The 18,404-nt window shown below is 35.1% G+C and overlaps 1 protein-coding gene across 12 annotated transcripts in view; it reads right to left on the bottom strand.

Moving 5' to 3' along the window:
* The window catches only part of mark3a (MAP/microtubule affinity-regulating kinase 3a), a 39,472-nt gene that overhangs the window by 3,596 nt on the left and 17,472 nt on the right, over positions 1-18,404 (bottom strand). For 4 of the 12 annotated variants that reach the window (XM_058796660.1, XM_058796652.1, XM_058796653.1 and 1 more), the window contains 10 exons: positions 15,798-15,854; positions 15,414-15,650; positions 15,220-15,339; positions 14,331-14,430; positions 10,684-10,796; positions 10,446-10,596; positions 5,844-6,046; positions 5,206-5,309; positions 4,730-4,969; positions 4,514-4,540 (listed from right to left, as the gene is read on the bottom strand). In XM_058796660.1, coding sequence (XP_058652643.1) covers positions 4,514-4,540; positions 4,730-4,969; positions 5,206-5,309; positions 5,844-6,046; positions 10,446-10,596; positions 10,684-10,796; positions 14,331-14,430; positions 15,220-15,339; positions 15,414-15,650; positions 15,798-15,854 — 1,352 coding nt within the window. Of the gene's footprint in view, positions 1-2,058; positions 2,169-4,513; positions 4,612-4,729; positions 4,970-5,205; positions 5,310-5,843; positions 6,047-10,445; positions 10,597-10,683; positions 10,797-14,330; positions 14,431-15,219; positions 15,340-15,413; positions 15,651-15,797; positions 15,855-18,404 lie in introns of all 12 variants that reach the window. The other 8 variants (XR_009274037.1, XM_058796655.1, XM_058796658.1 and 5 more) reach the window with 5 other exon arrangements.

Below are 18,404 nucleotides of genomic sequence, written 5' to 3'. Positions count from 1 at the left end.
TATATATATATATATATATATATATATATATATATATATATATATATATATATATATATATATATATATATATATATATATATATATATACACACACACACAATATATACACACACACACATATAATATTTTGTTTAATAAATAATTATATATTATATTACATCTATAAAATGTACAGAATTGATTTTTAATTTATATAATTAATATAATTATTTAATAATATATGTTATATATACACATGAAATGTTTATATATATATATATATATATATATATATATATATATATATATATATATATATATATAACATTTAATTTTTAAATATAATTTTATAGAGAGAGAGAGAGAGAGAGAGAGAGTATAGAATTGTTTTTATTTATATAATATTTTTTAATTTATACTTTACCAATAAAGTTTCATTAATTAATATTAGTTAATGGGTCATTCTACAGAAACGTCCACTTTTCTGTCCCTAGACTTTAAAGAAATATTACAATTGAAATACACATTAGGGTTACAATTTTTTTATATTTTAAAATGAAACAATATGTTATTTGAACAATTACATCTTCCTGAGCCATCAATGTGGCATTATTATTTTTTTATTAATTATATAGAATTCCAAGCACCACAAAACTGCTCGTCCCCACAGCCATGTACAGCAGGAAAGTGCTTTATTTTGAGGTCAAAAACAGGATTTTCTACCATTTAAAATACAAAAGTCTATTCATAACCATCAAATATATTATATAAATGGCATAATAAAACAAAATACCAAAAAAATATTATAAAATATATAATGAAAACAGTGGTCCCCTGAAGTTGTGTCACTGGTGTTACCGCTTAACAAAAGTCTTTTATTTTGGAATAAAATATCACACTGATGACATCACTCGACTTCCTCCTTCCTATTTTCTAAACATCTATGAAAAAAGGCTCATGTTTAGTCCACTGTTTCTTTTCAGTTATGATAAATTTTCTCATTTATCTCATGATTTCATATGAAGCTTTTAGTTGATGTCACTGGTGTGACCTATTTATTGTTAGGGAAATGTAAAAAAAACTAGAATACAAATGGATAAACTACTTAATTTAGTGAGTATACCATGATTGACAACATGTGGCTTGATACCTTGCAGCAGACATTTTGTAAAATGCATTTTTCATGAAAATTTCCTCATGGATAACACCAGTGAAGATCAGTATATCAGGTCTAATGCATGTCACTGGTGTTACTGTCACTGGTGTTACTGTGCTGTGTTACTGAGTTACTGTACTGTTTTTGTCTGTCACATTAAATAAATAAAACATAATCTCCTTATTTCTTGCATTTTCATTATTTTTCTGTAACTCTCACTACATGTGCTGAATTTTTTTAGAAATAATATTTCATGAAAATTTTTAATATTGCTAAAAAAGGTAACACCAGTGACAAAAAAATGATACATGTGGTCTTGAAATAATTGCAAAAAAAAAAAAAAAATTAAGCTGTCATTTATATGTATTCATAAAGTCAAAAGGTAATCTAATAATGTGGTCTAAGTTTAAATGTAAAAAAAATAAATACATTTTAAGACATTTTGCCATACCAAAAGTGGACGTTTCTGTAGAATGACCCCTAATCCCTTAACTAACATTAATTACTATACTCATTGCTCTTTGTTAACTGTTCATTGTTAGTTCATCAGGTTATCTAAATAATAACTAAATAGGCCATTAAATAATATAACGGATACAACATCTGATTTTAATAGTTTTAATACATTTTGAAATGAACATTAACTAAAATGAATGAATGTTTATGTATTTTCATTGTTAGGTCTTGTTAACTAATGTAAAGTGGAACATTATTATAAATAAGACCTTGTAAATATATTCATTTATAATAAAAATTCTATTCACATTTCCAGTCCTGAAAAACTATTTTAAAATGTCCTGCTATTTCCATGTTTTCCATGGTCGTGGGAACCCCGTAGTGTGGTGGAAAGGGAAGAGGCTGGAGGAGAGGGGGATGATAAAGAAAGAGGAAGACTGTAAACGAGTGGAGCGCAGACTTACTAAGAGTCTTTGCCGCAGGGTTGGAGGGGACTGTGAGGGTGGGGGGCACAGAGGGGGCAGCCGGCCCTGATTTGACGGCAGACTGCCGTTTGCTCGGGTCAAGAGTGACCCTGAGGGAGGAAGGCAGACAGAGAAAGAGAAAGAGATAAAAGGAGGGAAGGAAGGAAGGGAGGAAGAGAAGGAAACACAGGGGAAGAGAGGGATAGATCGAGACAGTTTCAACATTAATAGAGCATTTCGTACTGTTAGAGAAGGTGTGAGATCTGTTCACAAATCTAAAGACGTGAAGGTGACTCCTGAAGGTCGTTCAACATGGAGTCTGCTGCAGCTTACAGAGTGCTTTACTTCAAATCCTGCCTATGAGCCACAACAGACTCCTCCCACACCAAAAACCCTTCTTTAAGACGTGCCCATATGCTCTTATAGACTCATGATAGCCGCGACACAGGCCTCCAGAGTGCATAAACTATATTTATACATTATATCACAGTACAGTTCAAAAGTTTAGGATTTGTAAGGACACATTAAATTGATAAAAAAAAAGTGACAGTAAAGACTTTGTACAATTTTTCAAAAGATTTCCATTTCAAATAAACACTGTTCTTTTGAACCGCCTATTTAAAGAATCCTAAAATATTATATATATAGCAGCGATACTGTTTTCAGGATTGATAATAATAATAATAATAATAATAATAGTAAGTGTTTCTTGAGCAGCAAATCAGAATGATTTCTGAAGGATCATGTGACATTGAAGTCTGGAGTAATGATGCTGAAAATTCAGCTTTGCGTCACAGGAATAAATTACATTTAAAAATCTATTCAACACATTTTACATTGTAATAGCATTTGATAGTATCACTGTTTTTACTGTATTTTTAATCAAATAAATCAGCCTTGGTGAACATAAGGGGCTTCTATTCAAAACATTAAAAAATATTTTGAACATTAGTGTGCATATAAATCTGGTGAACAAACAGCACTACTCATAAATCTGAAAAGAGATCCACCAATCAGAGTGAATCAAATCACATTTACCAAACAAACAAAAACTGAGCTCAGTAGCAAACCCTCACTCCTATGATGCATTGAGTGACTGACTTGAGTCTCCCTATAGTCTCAAACTAAGTAAATATTACATAGTCATTTTAGATTTGATCAAATGAGTAGTTAATTCTTTCATAAAATTATTAAGTACAGAGTCTTGTATCTTTGGTCATCATTTAAGTCTATAACCAGCACTGGTTTCTAGAAGCAAAAGACCTTCTTATGGATATGCCAATGTTGTAAATGACTGTATTTGCAGGAGCACAGGCTTATTGTTCAGTATGATTCCTTTAAAGAGGACTGAAACGTCAACCATGGCTCTAAAAATGTACTCAGATTTCATTTAGGTCTACATTTGCGACTGGGTCTCAGTCCACACTATTCACACTTTTCAAAAACTGGACCACAATAATAATAATTTTATTTTTTATTTTTTACCACCAGATGGCACTGTGAGTCCATTATGTCTAAACCACTTATAGCTAACAGGAGAGATCTTCTGTACATTCAAATCTGTATTCATTGCAAATCTGTTTATCAGAGCTTTCTTTACAATGAAAACACTTGCAGCACCATTCTAAATTTTGGGCTCAGTTTTTTAATGTTATTTAGCATCTCCAAGGCCGCATTTATTTGATCAAAAATACAGTAAAACAGCAATATATGAAGATTTGCTATTCAAGAAATATTTCAAATTATTAACAATGTTAAAAACAGTTGTACCGTTTATGTTTTTGTGGAAACCATGATATATATATATATTTTTTTTTTAATTATTTGATGAAAGTTCTAAGGAACAGCATTTGAAACAGAAATATTTTGCAACATCATAAATGTCTTTACACTCAATCAATTTAAGGTCTCCTTTCTGAATAAAATGTATTAATTTCTTCAAATAATAATAATAAAAATCCTTACTAATCCCAAACTTTTAAATGGTATTGCAAATCGATGCCTGTTTTACAAAAAAAAAAAAAAACCCTCTGTGGGGGGAAAAAAAAGTAAATTAGCTATTTTTTTTGTCCAGGAATCACAGAGCTTCTGCAGATAAATGCCAGACTGATCTCTCTAAACCCCATACAGCTGTGAATGTCCTTGTGGAATCAGCTGAATGATTCAAATGAAGTGTTTTTGCAATGTCAGATTAAGTCATACACATTGTTTTGCACAATCAGCTTGTGTCATGCAAACATTTTGATTAGTAGCAATCAGTTAAAGAGCGGCAGATTGATTTGATCTGGTCACACTAAGATGCAGGCAGTGTTTTAAAGCATGCTGTAACCAACCACTGAGAGAGCATTAAACTCCAAATCACTGCAATCAAATCACTATGGGTTAGTGCGTCAGCCCCTGGACTCCTCTCATTACGTTAAAGACAGATTTACACCCCATGAACTCGATGTCCTACCTTTTGGAAAACCTGAATGACATATTTCTACAACACAAGAACGAAAAAAAAGGATAGACATTACAAAGATGGACAAAATAAACCATTCTAATGATCCCCTAGGAAAAAAAACCAACAAAAGAAAGGTCAGGAAAAGAAAGGAAGAGTCAGGCCTCAATCGTATGCCACTGGCACTGTAAAATAACGCTGTGTTTATGCATGTGAATGTGTGTTTACCTGCGCGTGAGTTTGGAGGTCAGCTTGGTGAGCAGGTTGTTGGCATTACCGCGGCTGCGCGGCTGCGTTGGCGAAGCGGGTGGGCCGTTGTAGGTGGCCGTGCGACGATCTCTCAGCTGTCCGTGGAAGGTGCTGCGGCTTGCGGAGCCTCGTGGGAAACGCGTTTTATCAGGTGTGGCAGCAGTGCTGATGCTGTGAGTGGAGGCACCCGGGTCCCGAGAGCCAGGAGACAATGTCACACTACACACAGAGACAAAATCAGGCTTGTTTCACTAACGATGTGTTCCTGTAACTCGGCTGGTACAGCAAGGCGCCAGGAACAACTTCAACACACATTAAAAAAAAAATACACCCTGAATATAATGTAAGTGGCTGTAAAGTGGCAAACTGCATAAATGCATGTTAAAAATTGTTACAAATTTGCCTAATGCAAATATTAAGCACATCAATCATGACACAGGAAGGGAAGCCTGTACCTGTTCTCCTTCCCATTAGGAATGACAGAAAGGCGGTCTGTGTTGTTTCTCTCAGTGCACACGTACGTGTTTCTCCTTGACATGCCTCCCGATCCAGAGTTATTCTGGGTGATGAGAAGAAAACACAAGCTCGGTCATCAAGGAAACTACCATTTAAAAGCTTGGCGTCAGTGAGATTTTTAAAAAATGTTTTTCAAGTTGTCTCTTATGCTCACCAAGGTTGCATTTCTTTGATCAAAAATAATAAAATTACAATTTATTACAACTGTTTTCCATTTCATTATATTGTAAAATGTAATTTATCTCTGTGATGCAAAGCTGAATTTTCAGCAACATTAGAAACATTTCTTCTTATTATTATCAATGTTGAAAGCAGTAGTACTGCTTTATATTTCTGTGGAAATCATAAAACTTTGATGAAAAAGAAAATTCAAAAGAAATAGAAATCTTCTGTAATATTATAAATGTCTTTATTATCACTTTTGATCAATTTAATGCAGCCTTGCAAAATAAAAGTAATAAATTCTTTCAAAAAAGAAAAGAAAAAGAAAAATCTACTGGACCCCAAAGTTTTGAATAGTAATTTAAATATACATTATATAAACAACATCAGTATTCAACAGCTCGGATGAACTCACATTAGGTGTGATGGAGTTTCCTCTCTTGCGGTCAGGTATTTCTGTTTTGTTGGGGTTGTTGGCGTTACCCAGGAGTGGGCTGGGGGGGCTGTGAGTGGGCGGCTTACGTGCTGTGACTCCACCTTCCTGTTTGACGTCACCGTCAGCTGTGACAGGAACCGTCTTCTTGGAGTTACTCAACGCCGAGTTAGCGACCACAGCAACTGTGAAACATTCAGGAGATTTTCTCAGCAAATATTCATATGTGATTATTGTAATTACTTAAAAGGGATAGTTCACCCAAAAATGAAAATTCTGTCATTAATTACGCACCCTCATGTTGTTTCAAACCCATAAGACCTTCGTTCATCTTCGGAGCACAAATTAAGATATTTTTGATGCATTCTGAGAGCTCTCTGACCCTCCATAGACAGCAATGTAATTAACACGATCAAGGCTCAGAAATGTAGCAAGGAGATCGTTAAAATAACCCATGTGACATCAGTGGTTCAACCGTAATTTTACAAAGCTACGAGAATACTTTTGTGCGCAAAGAAAACAAAAATAAAGATTTTAATCAACAATTTGTCTCCTCCGCGTCACCCTGGCACCATTTTGCAGAGCATCACATATGTAAACATCGCATGCAACGCATGTACGCAGATACGTTGTTTATGTTCAAGTCAAAGCGTAAACGACGTAAACAGGGTATCTTAATTTGTGCTCCGAAGGTCTTACGGGTTTGGAACGACTAGGGTGAGTAATTAACGACAGAATTTTCATTTTTGGGTGAACTATCCCTTTAACTCTCTGGGGTTGGCTGTCTTGCCGGCGAGACCAACTCGGTTTTTTTAAGATCAGTGCAAAAGACACTAAAAATACTCTGTTGATTTTGGTCACACAAATAAGTGTTATACATCAATCGAAACTGTTAAGTGTCTACTTTTATTTGTGTACACTCACAATAACAACACAACTTTGTGCTTTTGGAAAAATAAGAAAACAAACAGGGTGTGCTCTCTGTCTTCTCCGTTTCCTCGAACTGCTTTTAGAAACGCGTCACTAAAATGAACTGTAACTCAGTAACAAATACTCAACACAGAGACATGGGAGTTAAATCTATAGAAAGCTTGAAGTGTCTACTTTTAAATGAAGCAAGTCTTATCGAAAACAAACATTCTGTGATGAAGTAATCCGTATGAAACCAACACAATGTTCAGTCTTTCCCGTCTAACTCATTATCTCTAATGAAATCCCGCCCCCGCGCGGCTCGCGCAGTTCATATGTAAATAGCCACGTGGGACGTGCGCACGTGCAAACACCCAAAACAAACAAAGAGCGAGGAGATCATTCATCGCAGCTACTGTTACTGTTCGCGCTGAGTAAAGGCAGGATTTCCCTTCGAAAGAAGAACACGACTTCATCCAGTAGAGGAGATCAATCTGATGAGTAAGTACTGTTTCTTTTTTGCATTAGTTAACGTTTTATTGACACAAACTTGAACAGATTTACTAACAGTTAGTTGGGTTTTTCCCAAACGACAACATGATGAATGCTACGCATCTAAGAATGTTTAGACCATGTTTATTATTAATACTCTGTTCACAAATATATTTTAATAGCGTGCTAAAAAATAATAATTAGTTTTATCAGATATAAAATATCCTTTTTTATAGTACAAAGTACATCCTTTTATTGTACAAAGCATGCTTGAGTCTGTGACTACAGAATCATATCATAGGCTACTATAAAATCATACATACTAGGCTATATGACTACAAAATCATAGTTGGGTTTTTCCCAAACTATAATTCCAGACTACAATGTTTGAAATCGTTGAACTAGAAGTAGATTTTAATAACGTGCTAAACAATAATAATTAGTTTCTCAGATATAAGATTTCTTTCTCTTTTTTTATGATAGTACAAAGCATGTGTGAGTTTATGGCTACAAAACCTATATATATACAGATGTTCCTGATATTAACATGCTCACAAATTTTTTATTTTTTTTTGGTTGTTTGTTTGTATTTTACTGAATCAGATACCTGCACCACAGATGAATCCTGATGTCTCTTCAAACTGTTTTCCTCTGAGAGCGCTGTACCAACATCAGATGTTCAACTACACTGATATTCTATGTTAAAACAAGCTCCTTGACTACTGATTATGTTTGTTTCTTCTTGAATCCATGGAAAGAAGTAGAAACACTTAAATAACAAGCGGAAATATCAGCTATGATTTACTTGTTTCACGTGTTGAACAGAGTCTGTTGCAGGAATGACTCTAAGTCTGTTCACATCTCTGTGGTTAGATCAGTTTGCACAATAATGTGTCTTTGACCTTCATTATGTATGTTTTGATTATACTGTGTTGTAAATAAAATACAAATAATTAAAAAAACACTTTTTTTCAATCTCCTCACATTCTCTCTTACCTGCCTTAAAGACACAGTCACACTGATGGGCCATTAGGGGAGGGCCCTTTGTCTCTCAGGTGAGACTCACTTAATATTCAAGGCCATTGCCACTCCCTCGCATACAGGTGCTGGTCATATAATTAGAATATCATCAAAAAGTTGATTTATTTCACTAATTCCATTCAAAAAGTGAAACTTGTATATTATATTCATTCATTACACACAGACTGATATATTTCAAATGTTTATTTCTTTTAATTTTGATGATTAGAGCTTGCAGCTCATGAAAGTCAAAAATCAGTATCTCAAAATATTAGAATATTACTTAAGACCAATACAAAGAAAGGATTTTTAGAAATCTTGGTCAACTGAAAAGTATGAAAATGAAAAGTATGAGCATGTACAGCACTCAATACTTAGTTGGGGCTCCTTTTGCCTGAATTACTGCAGCAATGCGACGTGGCATGGAGTCGATCAGTCTGTGGCACTGCTCAGGTGTTATGAGAGCCCAGGTTGCTCTGATAGTGGCCTTCAGCTCATCTGCATTGTTGGGTCTGGTGTCTCTCATCTTCCTCTTGACAATACCCCATAGATTCTCTATGGGGTTCAGGTCAGGCGAGTTTGCTGGCCAATCAAGCACAGTAACACTATGGTCATTGAACCAGCTTTTGGTACCTTTGGCAGTGTGGGCAGGTGCCAAGTCCTGCTGGAAAATGAAATCAGCATCTCCATAAAGCTTGCCAACAGAAGGAAGCATGAAGTGCTCTAAAATTTCCTGGTAGATGGTTGCGTTGACTGTGGACATCAGAAAACACAGTGGACCAACACCAGCTGATGACATGGCACCCCAAATCATCACTGACTGTGGAAACTTCACACTGGACTTCAAGCAACATGGATTCTGTGCCTCTCCACTCTTCCTTCAGACTCTGGGACCTTGATTTCCAAATGAAATGTAAAATTTACTTTCATCTGAAAAGAGGACTTTGGACCACTGAGCAACAGTCCAGTTCTTTTTCTCCACAGCCCAGTTAAGATGCTTCTGACGTTGTCTCTGGTTCAGAAGTGGCTTGGTAGCCCTTTTCCTGAAGACGTCTGAGCGTGGTGACTCTTGATGCACTGACTCCAGCTTCAGTTCTCTCCTTGTGAAGCTCTCCCAAGTGTTTGAATCGGCTTTGCTTGACTGTGTTCTTAAGCTTGCGGTCATCCCTGTTGCTTGTGCACCTTTTCCTACCCAAATTCTTCCTTCCAGTCAACTTTGCATTTAATATGCTTTGATACAGCACTCTGTAAACAGCCACACCTTTCAGTAATGACCTTCTGTGACTTACCCTCTTTGTGGAGGGTGTCAATGTTCGCCTTTTGGATCATTGCCAAGTCAGCAGTCTTCCCCATTATTGTGGTTTCAAAGAACAAGAGATACCCAGAATTTATACTGTAGGGATGGTCATTTATTCAAACTCAAATGTAAATATTCTAATATTTTGAGATAGTGATTTTTGACTTTCATGAGCTGTAAGCTCTAATCATCAAAATTAAAAGAAATAAACATTTGAAATATATCAGTCTGTGTGTAATGAATGAATATAATATACAAGTTTCACTTTTTGAATGGAATTAGTGAAATAAATAAACTTTTTGATGATATTCTAATTATATGACCAGCACCTGTATAGTCTTTCGATCACAAAACATGTCTTGAAAAATTTAAATCAATATATTGTTTTCTGTGAATGAGTAAGCAGAATGATTCTCACATAATTTTGAAGTAAATATTCTAGCCTACAAGACTGATTACTCAAAAGTCTTATTCAGAACTATTTAGTGTGGGTTTTAAGGCCTTATTTCAGCTACATTTTTTTCCCCAAAACTTACTAACCACGCATAATATTTTTTTTTCTAAAAAATGCAAACATGTACATCCATCTTGGTCACATATTATTGTAGCACAGTTTGTGCTGAATATAAAAAAAATACATGTTGGTCAATAGTATGTTTTAAGTAGCTGAAATAAGCACAAATATCAGGGCATGTCAAAACATCTCAAGGGCCCCAAAATGACCTCAGACCCCAGAGGCATATCATGTAAAAAAAAGTAGACTTATTCAGTAGATATAAGTAGAATTTTTATTCAATTGATTGTGCACATATGCACCTTTTGGATCCAAAAAGCTAATGTTTGTCTGTTTGTAAAGAGAAAGTCACCTTGTTCACTGTGGCGTCTGGATTTTCTGGATTCACTGGAGGAGACGCTTCTCTGGACCTTCAGGTGCGATGGTGACTGGCCGTTCATCTCACTGGTGGGTCTGGTCTTTGCCACGGAGAGATTACTATTGGAGCTGGATTCACTGACCTCCTACAAATCACACAAAAACAGCAAGTCACATTTGTAGTATAGACCATAATATCAGTTGTAAGAGGCCACTCTTCATTAGCAGCTCACCTCATTGGTCTTCCTTCCCAGCAGTAGGTATATGGCTGTGATCTCGTCATAGTTCATTTTGGACAAAGACTCTTGGATTTTCTCTCTAGAGAAGCCCATTCCCACTATCACATCTGGAGAATGACACACACAAAGAATTCAGATCAATTTTAGAGACTCCTTCCAGTTTAGATCTTTCCACAATATGTTTTTGTTACTATTACTAGTATTATTGGTCATACTTAGGTTTAGTGTTTAATGGGGTCATATGATGCGATTTCAAGTTTTCCTTTCTCTTTGGAGTGTTACAAGCTGTTTGTGCATTGATAAGATCCCTAAAGTTGCAAAGACTTAAGTCTCAAAGCCAAAGAGATATTCTTTATAAAAGTTAAGACTCGACCACGCCCCCCTAAAACAGCTCATTTAAACATGCCCCTACAGGTCTACTTCATGGTGTGAGGAGATTTACAAAACACCGCCCAAATGTATACGCAATGAAAGAGGGCAGGACTTTTATTCTCGCTGTAGTGTTGTTGCTGCCGCCGGTGCCATGTAGCGAAACTACTTCCAAAAGAGGACACAACTAGAAATCAGTGGTTAAGTTGTATTTACAACACTGCTCCAGAACAGTTCAACCCAAATATTCGAGTGTGTGCAGCACATTTTACGGAGGACTATTTCCTGAACCTGGGAGTAGCCTGCCATCTGTGCTCAAAGACTGTTTCTATAAAGTGGGGCAACTGTAAAAAGACAGTATAAGTCATTATAATCAGTAATTATGTCCTCACTGGATGCAACAAATGCCTCGTTTGTAATGGGTTTTATTGTTTTTGTGTCGTTGCGCCGGGACACAGCATCACAATACGGTAAGGGGGCGTGACATTTCCGTCTCACGCTTGAAGTATTCGGCCAATCACAATGCAATGGATAGCTGGCCAATCAGAGCACGCCTCGCTTCTCAGAATGGTGCGTTTCAGAAAGGCGGAGCAACAATAATGTACAGTATGTGGAAAATAATTTGTTTGTTGAACCTTAAAATACATAAACATTGCATTACACCAAATAATGTTCTTTTTAGCAACATCATACGACCCCTTTAAGAAAGCACACAAGTAATCCCACACTATTTGTACTAAGAACATGAATGATATCTACAATGAGGGCTGCTGTCTACCAAATCAAACACTAATTGAAGACTATCGCATCTAAGTCTTTTAGAAATTGAGGATAATTAAATATTCCAACATGTTAGCATAATCGTATCACACATCACCCCCTCAGTTGTTATGCAGACACTATAAACCAGTAGGTCGATACCCAGAGATAAATCCAGTTTATTTGTAAGAATGTAACTGAGTCATCCGCTCCTCCTACACATGCTAACAATACACAGATCCATCCTGTAGCCACCCATTCACTGTTCCTTAAAAGAGAATGCGCTGTACCTTCTGTTTTTAACTCAAATACATTTATTAGGTAATGCTTTACAACAAGGTTCTGTACGTTAACATTAGTTACAATGTTACAATTAGTAACAATGGCTAACATGCACACGATTTTATTGCATTCACTAAAACTGGATAATGGTAATTTTACATACACTACACTACCATTCAAACATTAAGGTCTGTATGATTTTATGTTTTTATTTAAAAAAATATATAAATACTTTTATTGGTAACACTTTATTTTAAGGTCTAATTCTCATTATTAACAAACCATTAACTACAACTTTTGCCTTAAACTACTAATTTGTAGCTTAGACAGATAGTCTCACAATTAGGGATGTAGAATACGGTCATGCAGAATATGTGCATTATAAGCACTAATAAACAGCCAATATGTTAATAATATGCATGCTAATAAGCAACTAGTTAATAGTGAGGTTCCTTATTGGTAATTGGTTCCTATACTAAAATGTTACCCTTTTATTTAGCAAGGATGCTTTAAATGAATCAAAAGTGACAGTAAAGACATTACTGACTTTTCAACATTAATAATAATAAGAATAAAAAGAAATGTTTATTAACACTAAATCAGCATATTAGAATGACAGAAAAACTAGAGTAATAAATGCTGAAAATTCAGCTTTGCTTCACAGAAATAAATTACATTTTAAAATATATTCCAACAGAAATGTCGATATAACTTTTAAACTACTAATACATTTTTAACATTAAGTTAAAAAAAAATAGCCCATTAGTTAATGGAAAACGAATAAACAATTAAAGAATAATGGTATATTTATGAATTAACCTTAATTCATAAATGCTGTAAAATTAATAATAAAAATGGTGTTTGTTTGTCCACAAAACCTAACACATGAACTAATGCAGTAGCACTTTACTGTCCTGTTCTGCTTTACATATGAGCTTACTACAGTACTTAGAATAAAAGGGAGATAACTAGGAACTAAACCTGAACCTAACCTTAACCCATGTTAAGTTCAATTAGTTACCTTAAATTACTCAGTACTTTCTTGGGTAAGTACACTGTAATTACACAGTAATTAAATTACACAGTACACAAACTGTAAAATAAAGTGCAACCCCTAAATTACTTTAATTAATCAATTATTTATTTTAATAAAATTTCATATAATTTATAGTAATTTACAATTGTACCAACAAGAAAAGCAAGTCTACTGAGCAGTTATAAATATATAAAAGAGATGGGAATTGTTTGTCATTTTGGTTAAAAGCATCTGTCAAAAGTAACGAGTCAGTATTTTATAAACCCAAAAGTCGAAAAACAGTAGAACACAACTAAATAAACAACAAAAAAACTAGTCAGGATGTTTAGGAGTTTTAAAGAGGGCATCTACATGATACATGAGCCAGTCGGATGTTGTGTTACGAAGGGCTCTCTCTATTAATGCATGTTCCAGAGTGAAACAAGATGGAAAGATATATTTCATGAGCCTGAATTAAGCCTCCTTCTCCCTCTCAGATCTGCCTTTTAATGGGCTCATGGGAATTCATATGTTGGTTGACTTAAGTGCTTTCCTTCAAAGAGCCAAAGCTCCCTGTTTCACCTCCTCTCCATACACACATACACAAGGGCCTCAGTGGGCTGCCAGGCTCCAGCATGCTCCTCTCAACGTGAGGCTTCTCTCAAAGTGGGGGCAGGAGGCTAGACGAGCACAGTCACCATGTACTCTGACTTCCACGTTCAAGTGTTCTTGTTCCTGCGGTTTCCTCAATAAGTAACCAGGTGTGCACTCATGTGTATGTGTGGTTACGCTAGCAGGCATATGTGCGGATCGATTGCAGATAAGCGTGCAAAGCATGGGTGCACCGCACTGCCTCGTGCTCCTGCGAGCTAAGCTCTCATACTGGGAGTCATGTGATCATATCACATTGCTACACGGGGAGATCCTCGCTGAGACGGAGCGGGAGAGGGAGGAGTAGACATCAGAGATGTCGATAGACGAGGGAGCCAGCTGCTGGGTATTACGCAACAACGCACACTAACAAGTGTGCCCTCTACGCCCTCATTTCATTGTCTCTGGACGCTTTCTCTCAGTGTTGTGATATAAATATAAATGTCCCTCGGCTTGCTCTAATAGAAGGCAGCTCCGAAGTTGATTATGCGAAATGCTTGCGCGGCATGGAAATGAACACTGACATGGTGGCAAACAAACTAAGTGCAGTGTAGTTTCCTCTTACCTATTCTCTTCTGGTCTGAGATGTCGGCCTCTGGCTCAAGGAAGGGTTTGAGTTCATCGTCATCAAAGCCAGCATTGATCCAGCGTTCCTTCATGATTTGCTGAAGGAGAAATAAAAAATAATCATATCCAGCCTGAGACTGACGTGTCACCATTTCTAGGTGACATAGCTAAAAATGTCTAAATTTTTTCAGCCTTTGGTTTTCAGTATATCTAGATATGCATATTTGCTCCGAGTAATTTTTAATCAGAGGAATGATCATTGCAACCAAAAAATAAAATAAAATTAATTGTAACTAATTGGATTACAAATGTTAAAAAAGTAAAAAATAAAAATACAATATTTAATAACTGAACACAAATAATAATTTTCATTTACACTACCATTCAAATTGTTTTCACGTTTTGGAAACGTAAATAAACGAACATTATTTTTATTTATTATAAAAAATAAAATAAAATAAAAGCCTGACCCCAAACTTTTGAATGGTAGTGTATATATATATATATATTTGCTCCGAAATGGCTTAAAAGGTCATTTTAACGTGGCTTAAAAGGTCATTTAAGGATCATTGCAACCAAAATGAAAAAACATTTTTTTTATTACTCTCACTTATATGACACCAATATAACTTTCATTTAATATACTTTCACTGAAACAAATAATACAAGAAAAACACCACATTTTCACTTAATATTTCTGAGCAAAGACTGCTTAATTTTATATTGGTATGAATATATAAATAGTGAATTTATCACTCAGCTCTGTCTTACAAAACAGGTGTTATGAAAAATGTCTGACACACACTATTAAAAGATAAAAAAAAGGAGGCACAGCCAACCAGAAAAGAGGTGAAGACAGACAGATGGATAAAAGCAGAGAGACTAACCTCTAACGTTCCTCTTTTGGCTGGGTTCAAGACCAAGAATCTCTTGAGAAGATTCTCACAATCCGTGGACATATAAAAAGGGATCCTATATTTACCACGTAACACACGTTCACGCAGTTCCTGTGGAAAACACAGCGGTAAGTATACAGTGACGCACACAAACACATATAAACACTGATAAAGGGAAGTACAACCTTGAGATTCTGTCCATCGAAGGGTAGGGAGCCGCTGACCAGCGTATAGAGTATGACGCCCAAACTCCACACGTCCACCTCCGGCCCGTCGTACTTCTTACCCTGAAAGAGCTCGGGGGCAGCGTAAGGGGGGCTGCCGCAGAACGTGTCTAGCTTATTTCCCACCATGAACTCGTTACTGAAGCCAAAGTCAGCTATCTTAATGTTCATATCAGCATCTAGCAGCAGGTTTTCAGCCTGGGGAAACACACAGATCACTTTTAGCTTCTTTTCATCTTGTTTGTATTTTCCATAAATGTTATTGCACCTATGCACTTTAATACAGTCATATGCGCCATATCTGTTTTTCCACAAAAACAAGAAAACAAAACTATGACTTCTTACCTTCAAATCTCGGTGAACAATGTGTTTTTGGTGACAATACTGCACAGCTGACACAATCTGTATAAAACAAGTACAAATCAGATCATTTGGTCTAGAATTTAAAAAAATAATCAGTATTGAGATCATTAAATATCTATTCAATCAGTTGTTTTACCTTTAAAATGGTATGTACAGTAAATAACCAATAACTTCAAAACATTTTTTTGAGAAGTATGGCAAAACATTAAAATGATAATCTTGCAGAAGGATCCTCAAATGTCAAAAAGAGGCTTTAGGGTGATGCCATTTTTATGTTCATTTATTTATTTTTTTAAATGTGCAGAGACAACTAAGTGATTTGTACTTTTGAACTCAAAAGTTTGGGGTCAGTAAGAATTTTATAATAAAGAATTTATAATAATTAAATAAAATTTTGATAATATATAAATAAAATGTATAATAAAGATTTCTATATCAAATAAATGCAGTTTCTTTAACTTTCTATTAAATCAAAGAATCCTAAAAAATATTGGAGTGGCATATTAGAATGATTTCTGAAGGATCATGTGACACTTGAGACTGGAGCAATGATGCTGAAAATTCAGCTTTGATCACAGGAATAAATTATATTTTAAAATATATTCAAACAGAATAGAGTTATTTTAAATTGTAAAAATATTTTACAATATACTTTTTTATTGTATTTTTGATCAAATAAATGCAGTCTTGGTGAGCAAAAGAGACTTCTTTCAAACAGATTAAAACTGTGTGCCAATAAATTTTTATTGTTTTTCTAGGCCCAGGGTTGCTGCAGGATTTTTAAGCTCAAATTTAAGACTTTTTAAGACCTTTAAGACCTGCACAAATAAAATTACTACCATATGAGCAGGGTAGGGCAATGTCTATGGTACACTGTAAAATGAATGTAAAAAGCATGATTTACATTTCAGATAGAAGTTTTCACAAAACAATAAGTTTTATAAAATTATACACTTCACATTTCAGCCTTTAAACCATTTTTTAAGAAAATGGATGAGTCAAAGGTATTAATTATATTAATTTAAACAATTAATCAATAAATTATTATATTAATTAAATAACATACAAACACATTTTACTGTTTCGATTTTTATAATGAATTATCTCCTTATCAATCCACCAGTTCACATTTAAAGCTCTGCGTGTTTGCAGGGTAAAAACATGGGTCGAGTTTTGCATTGGTCTGAACAAAAACAACCCAATGTTCCTGCAATACCGGAGGCTACAGTTCTAGGACTGCATAGGACCCTATTTTTTGGGACAGCACCATCTATTCCAACAGAGGAGACCGGATTCAAACAAACAAACAAACAGATGCAAACAAACAGCACATCAGACGTGAAGCGCTGCAGCTAATTAACTGAAGTCTCGCACAGACACAAGTCTTCTTTCCAAGAAAACTGAATTTTAAACCAGAATATATTGAAATAAATTAGGTTAAATATTTCAAGAGGGTTATCAACGGGTATGTTTAGGGTTAGGAGTTGGTTAGGACAATAATTAAGTGTATACAATTAAATAACAACATACAGAATTGAATAACAAGTGCTAAGTTAATAATAAATAAAAAGAAAACATAGAATAGAAAAAGAATAGAGCAAGCTAGTGTTAGAGGCCTTTTTTGCTTTTGTTAATTGTATAATAAATAAAAAGAAAACAGATAGAATACAAAAAGATTAGAAAAGTTAGTGTGCAAGTCTAAAAGTGACAAGTTTTTTTTTTTTTTAAAGAATAGAATTAGAATAGAGAGAGGTGTGACGTTCTTCATTCTCTCTTACATTCTTTTTGGCTCATTAAAAATTAATCTTGCAGCCGCATTCTGGATTATAAAGGCGTTCTAGATTGTAAAGGTTTGATAGGACTGGCTGAAAGACCTGGTATACTACATACATAAAAAAAAAAAATTAATTAAATAAAATAATTAAAAAACAAACAAAAAAAACTATAGGGTCCTAGAAATGCAGTTCTGAAACTACAGCCTCCGGTATTGCAGGAATACCCTACTCACAACAACAGCCTTATTGAACATGCAGATTCATTCTCTGCCAGCAGGAGGCGCTTTCGAACGGTTTCCGCGGTAACGGCACAACACAAAGCAGTGCAGCACCAGACTTTGAAACTTGCAGAGCTCATATTTATTTCTAGCCTTTTGAAGTTTAATCCTTACATTAAGCTGTATCCCGATTCTGGTCTGTACCCAAATTTAAGACCTCTTTAAATCATAATTAAGACTTGTACAATTTAAGGCTTTTTATGACCTTAAATTTGCTAAAGTAAATTTAAGGCTTTTTAAGGACCCGCAGGAACCCTGTAGGCCACTACCCCCCCAGCACACAAATAACACACTTTACCAATACATTAACCTAAACATACCTTTTGTACTGGCAAAACTCTAACTTCTTTAGCTATTGATCACTTATTATTAAAAAAATCATGTGGAAAGTTTATTGAGGTTTGCATCTAATCAGATGTAGTGATGCATAGGTATTACTAAATAAATTTGAGTAAAAGGACATTGGTCCAGGCCAAGCTTGTCATGGGTTGTCGACTCGCATTAATAGCTTTTCCCAAAATTCAATGGATAGCATT

This window comes from Onychostoma macrolepis, chromosome 13, assembly GCF_012432095.1.
Source record: "Onychostoma macrolepis isolate SWU-2019 chromosome 13, ASM1243209v1, whole genome shotgun sequence".
In the NCBI taxonomy this organism is placed as follows: domain Eukaryota; kingdom Metazoa; phylum Chordata; class Actinopteri; order Cypriniformes; family Cyprinidae; genus Onychostoma; species Onychostoma macrolepis.
Note: the sequence above shows the minus strand (reverse complement) of the source record. Positions and strands in the feature narration are given on the sequence as shown.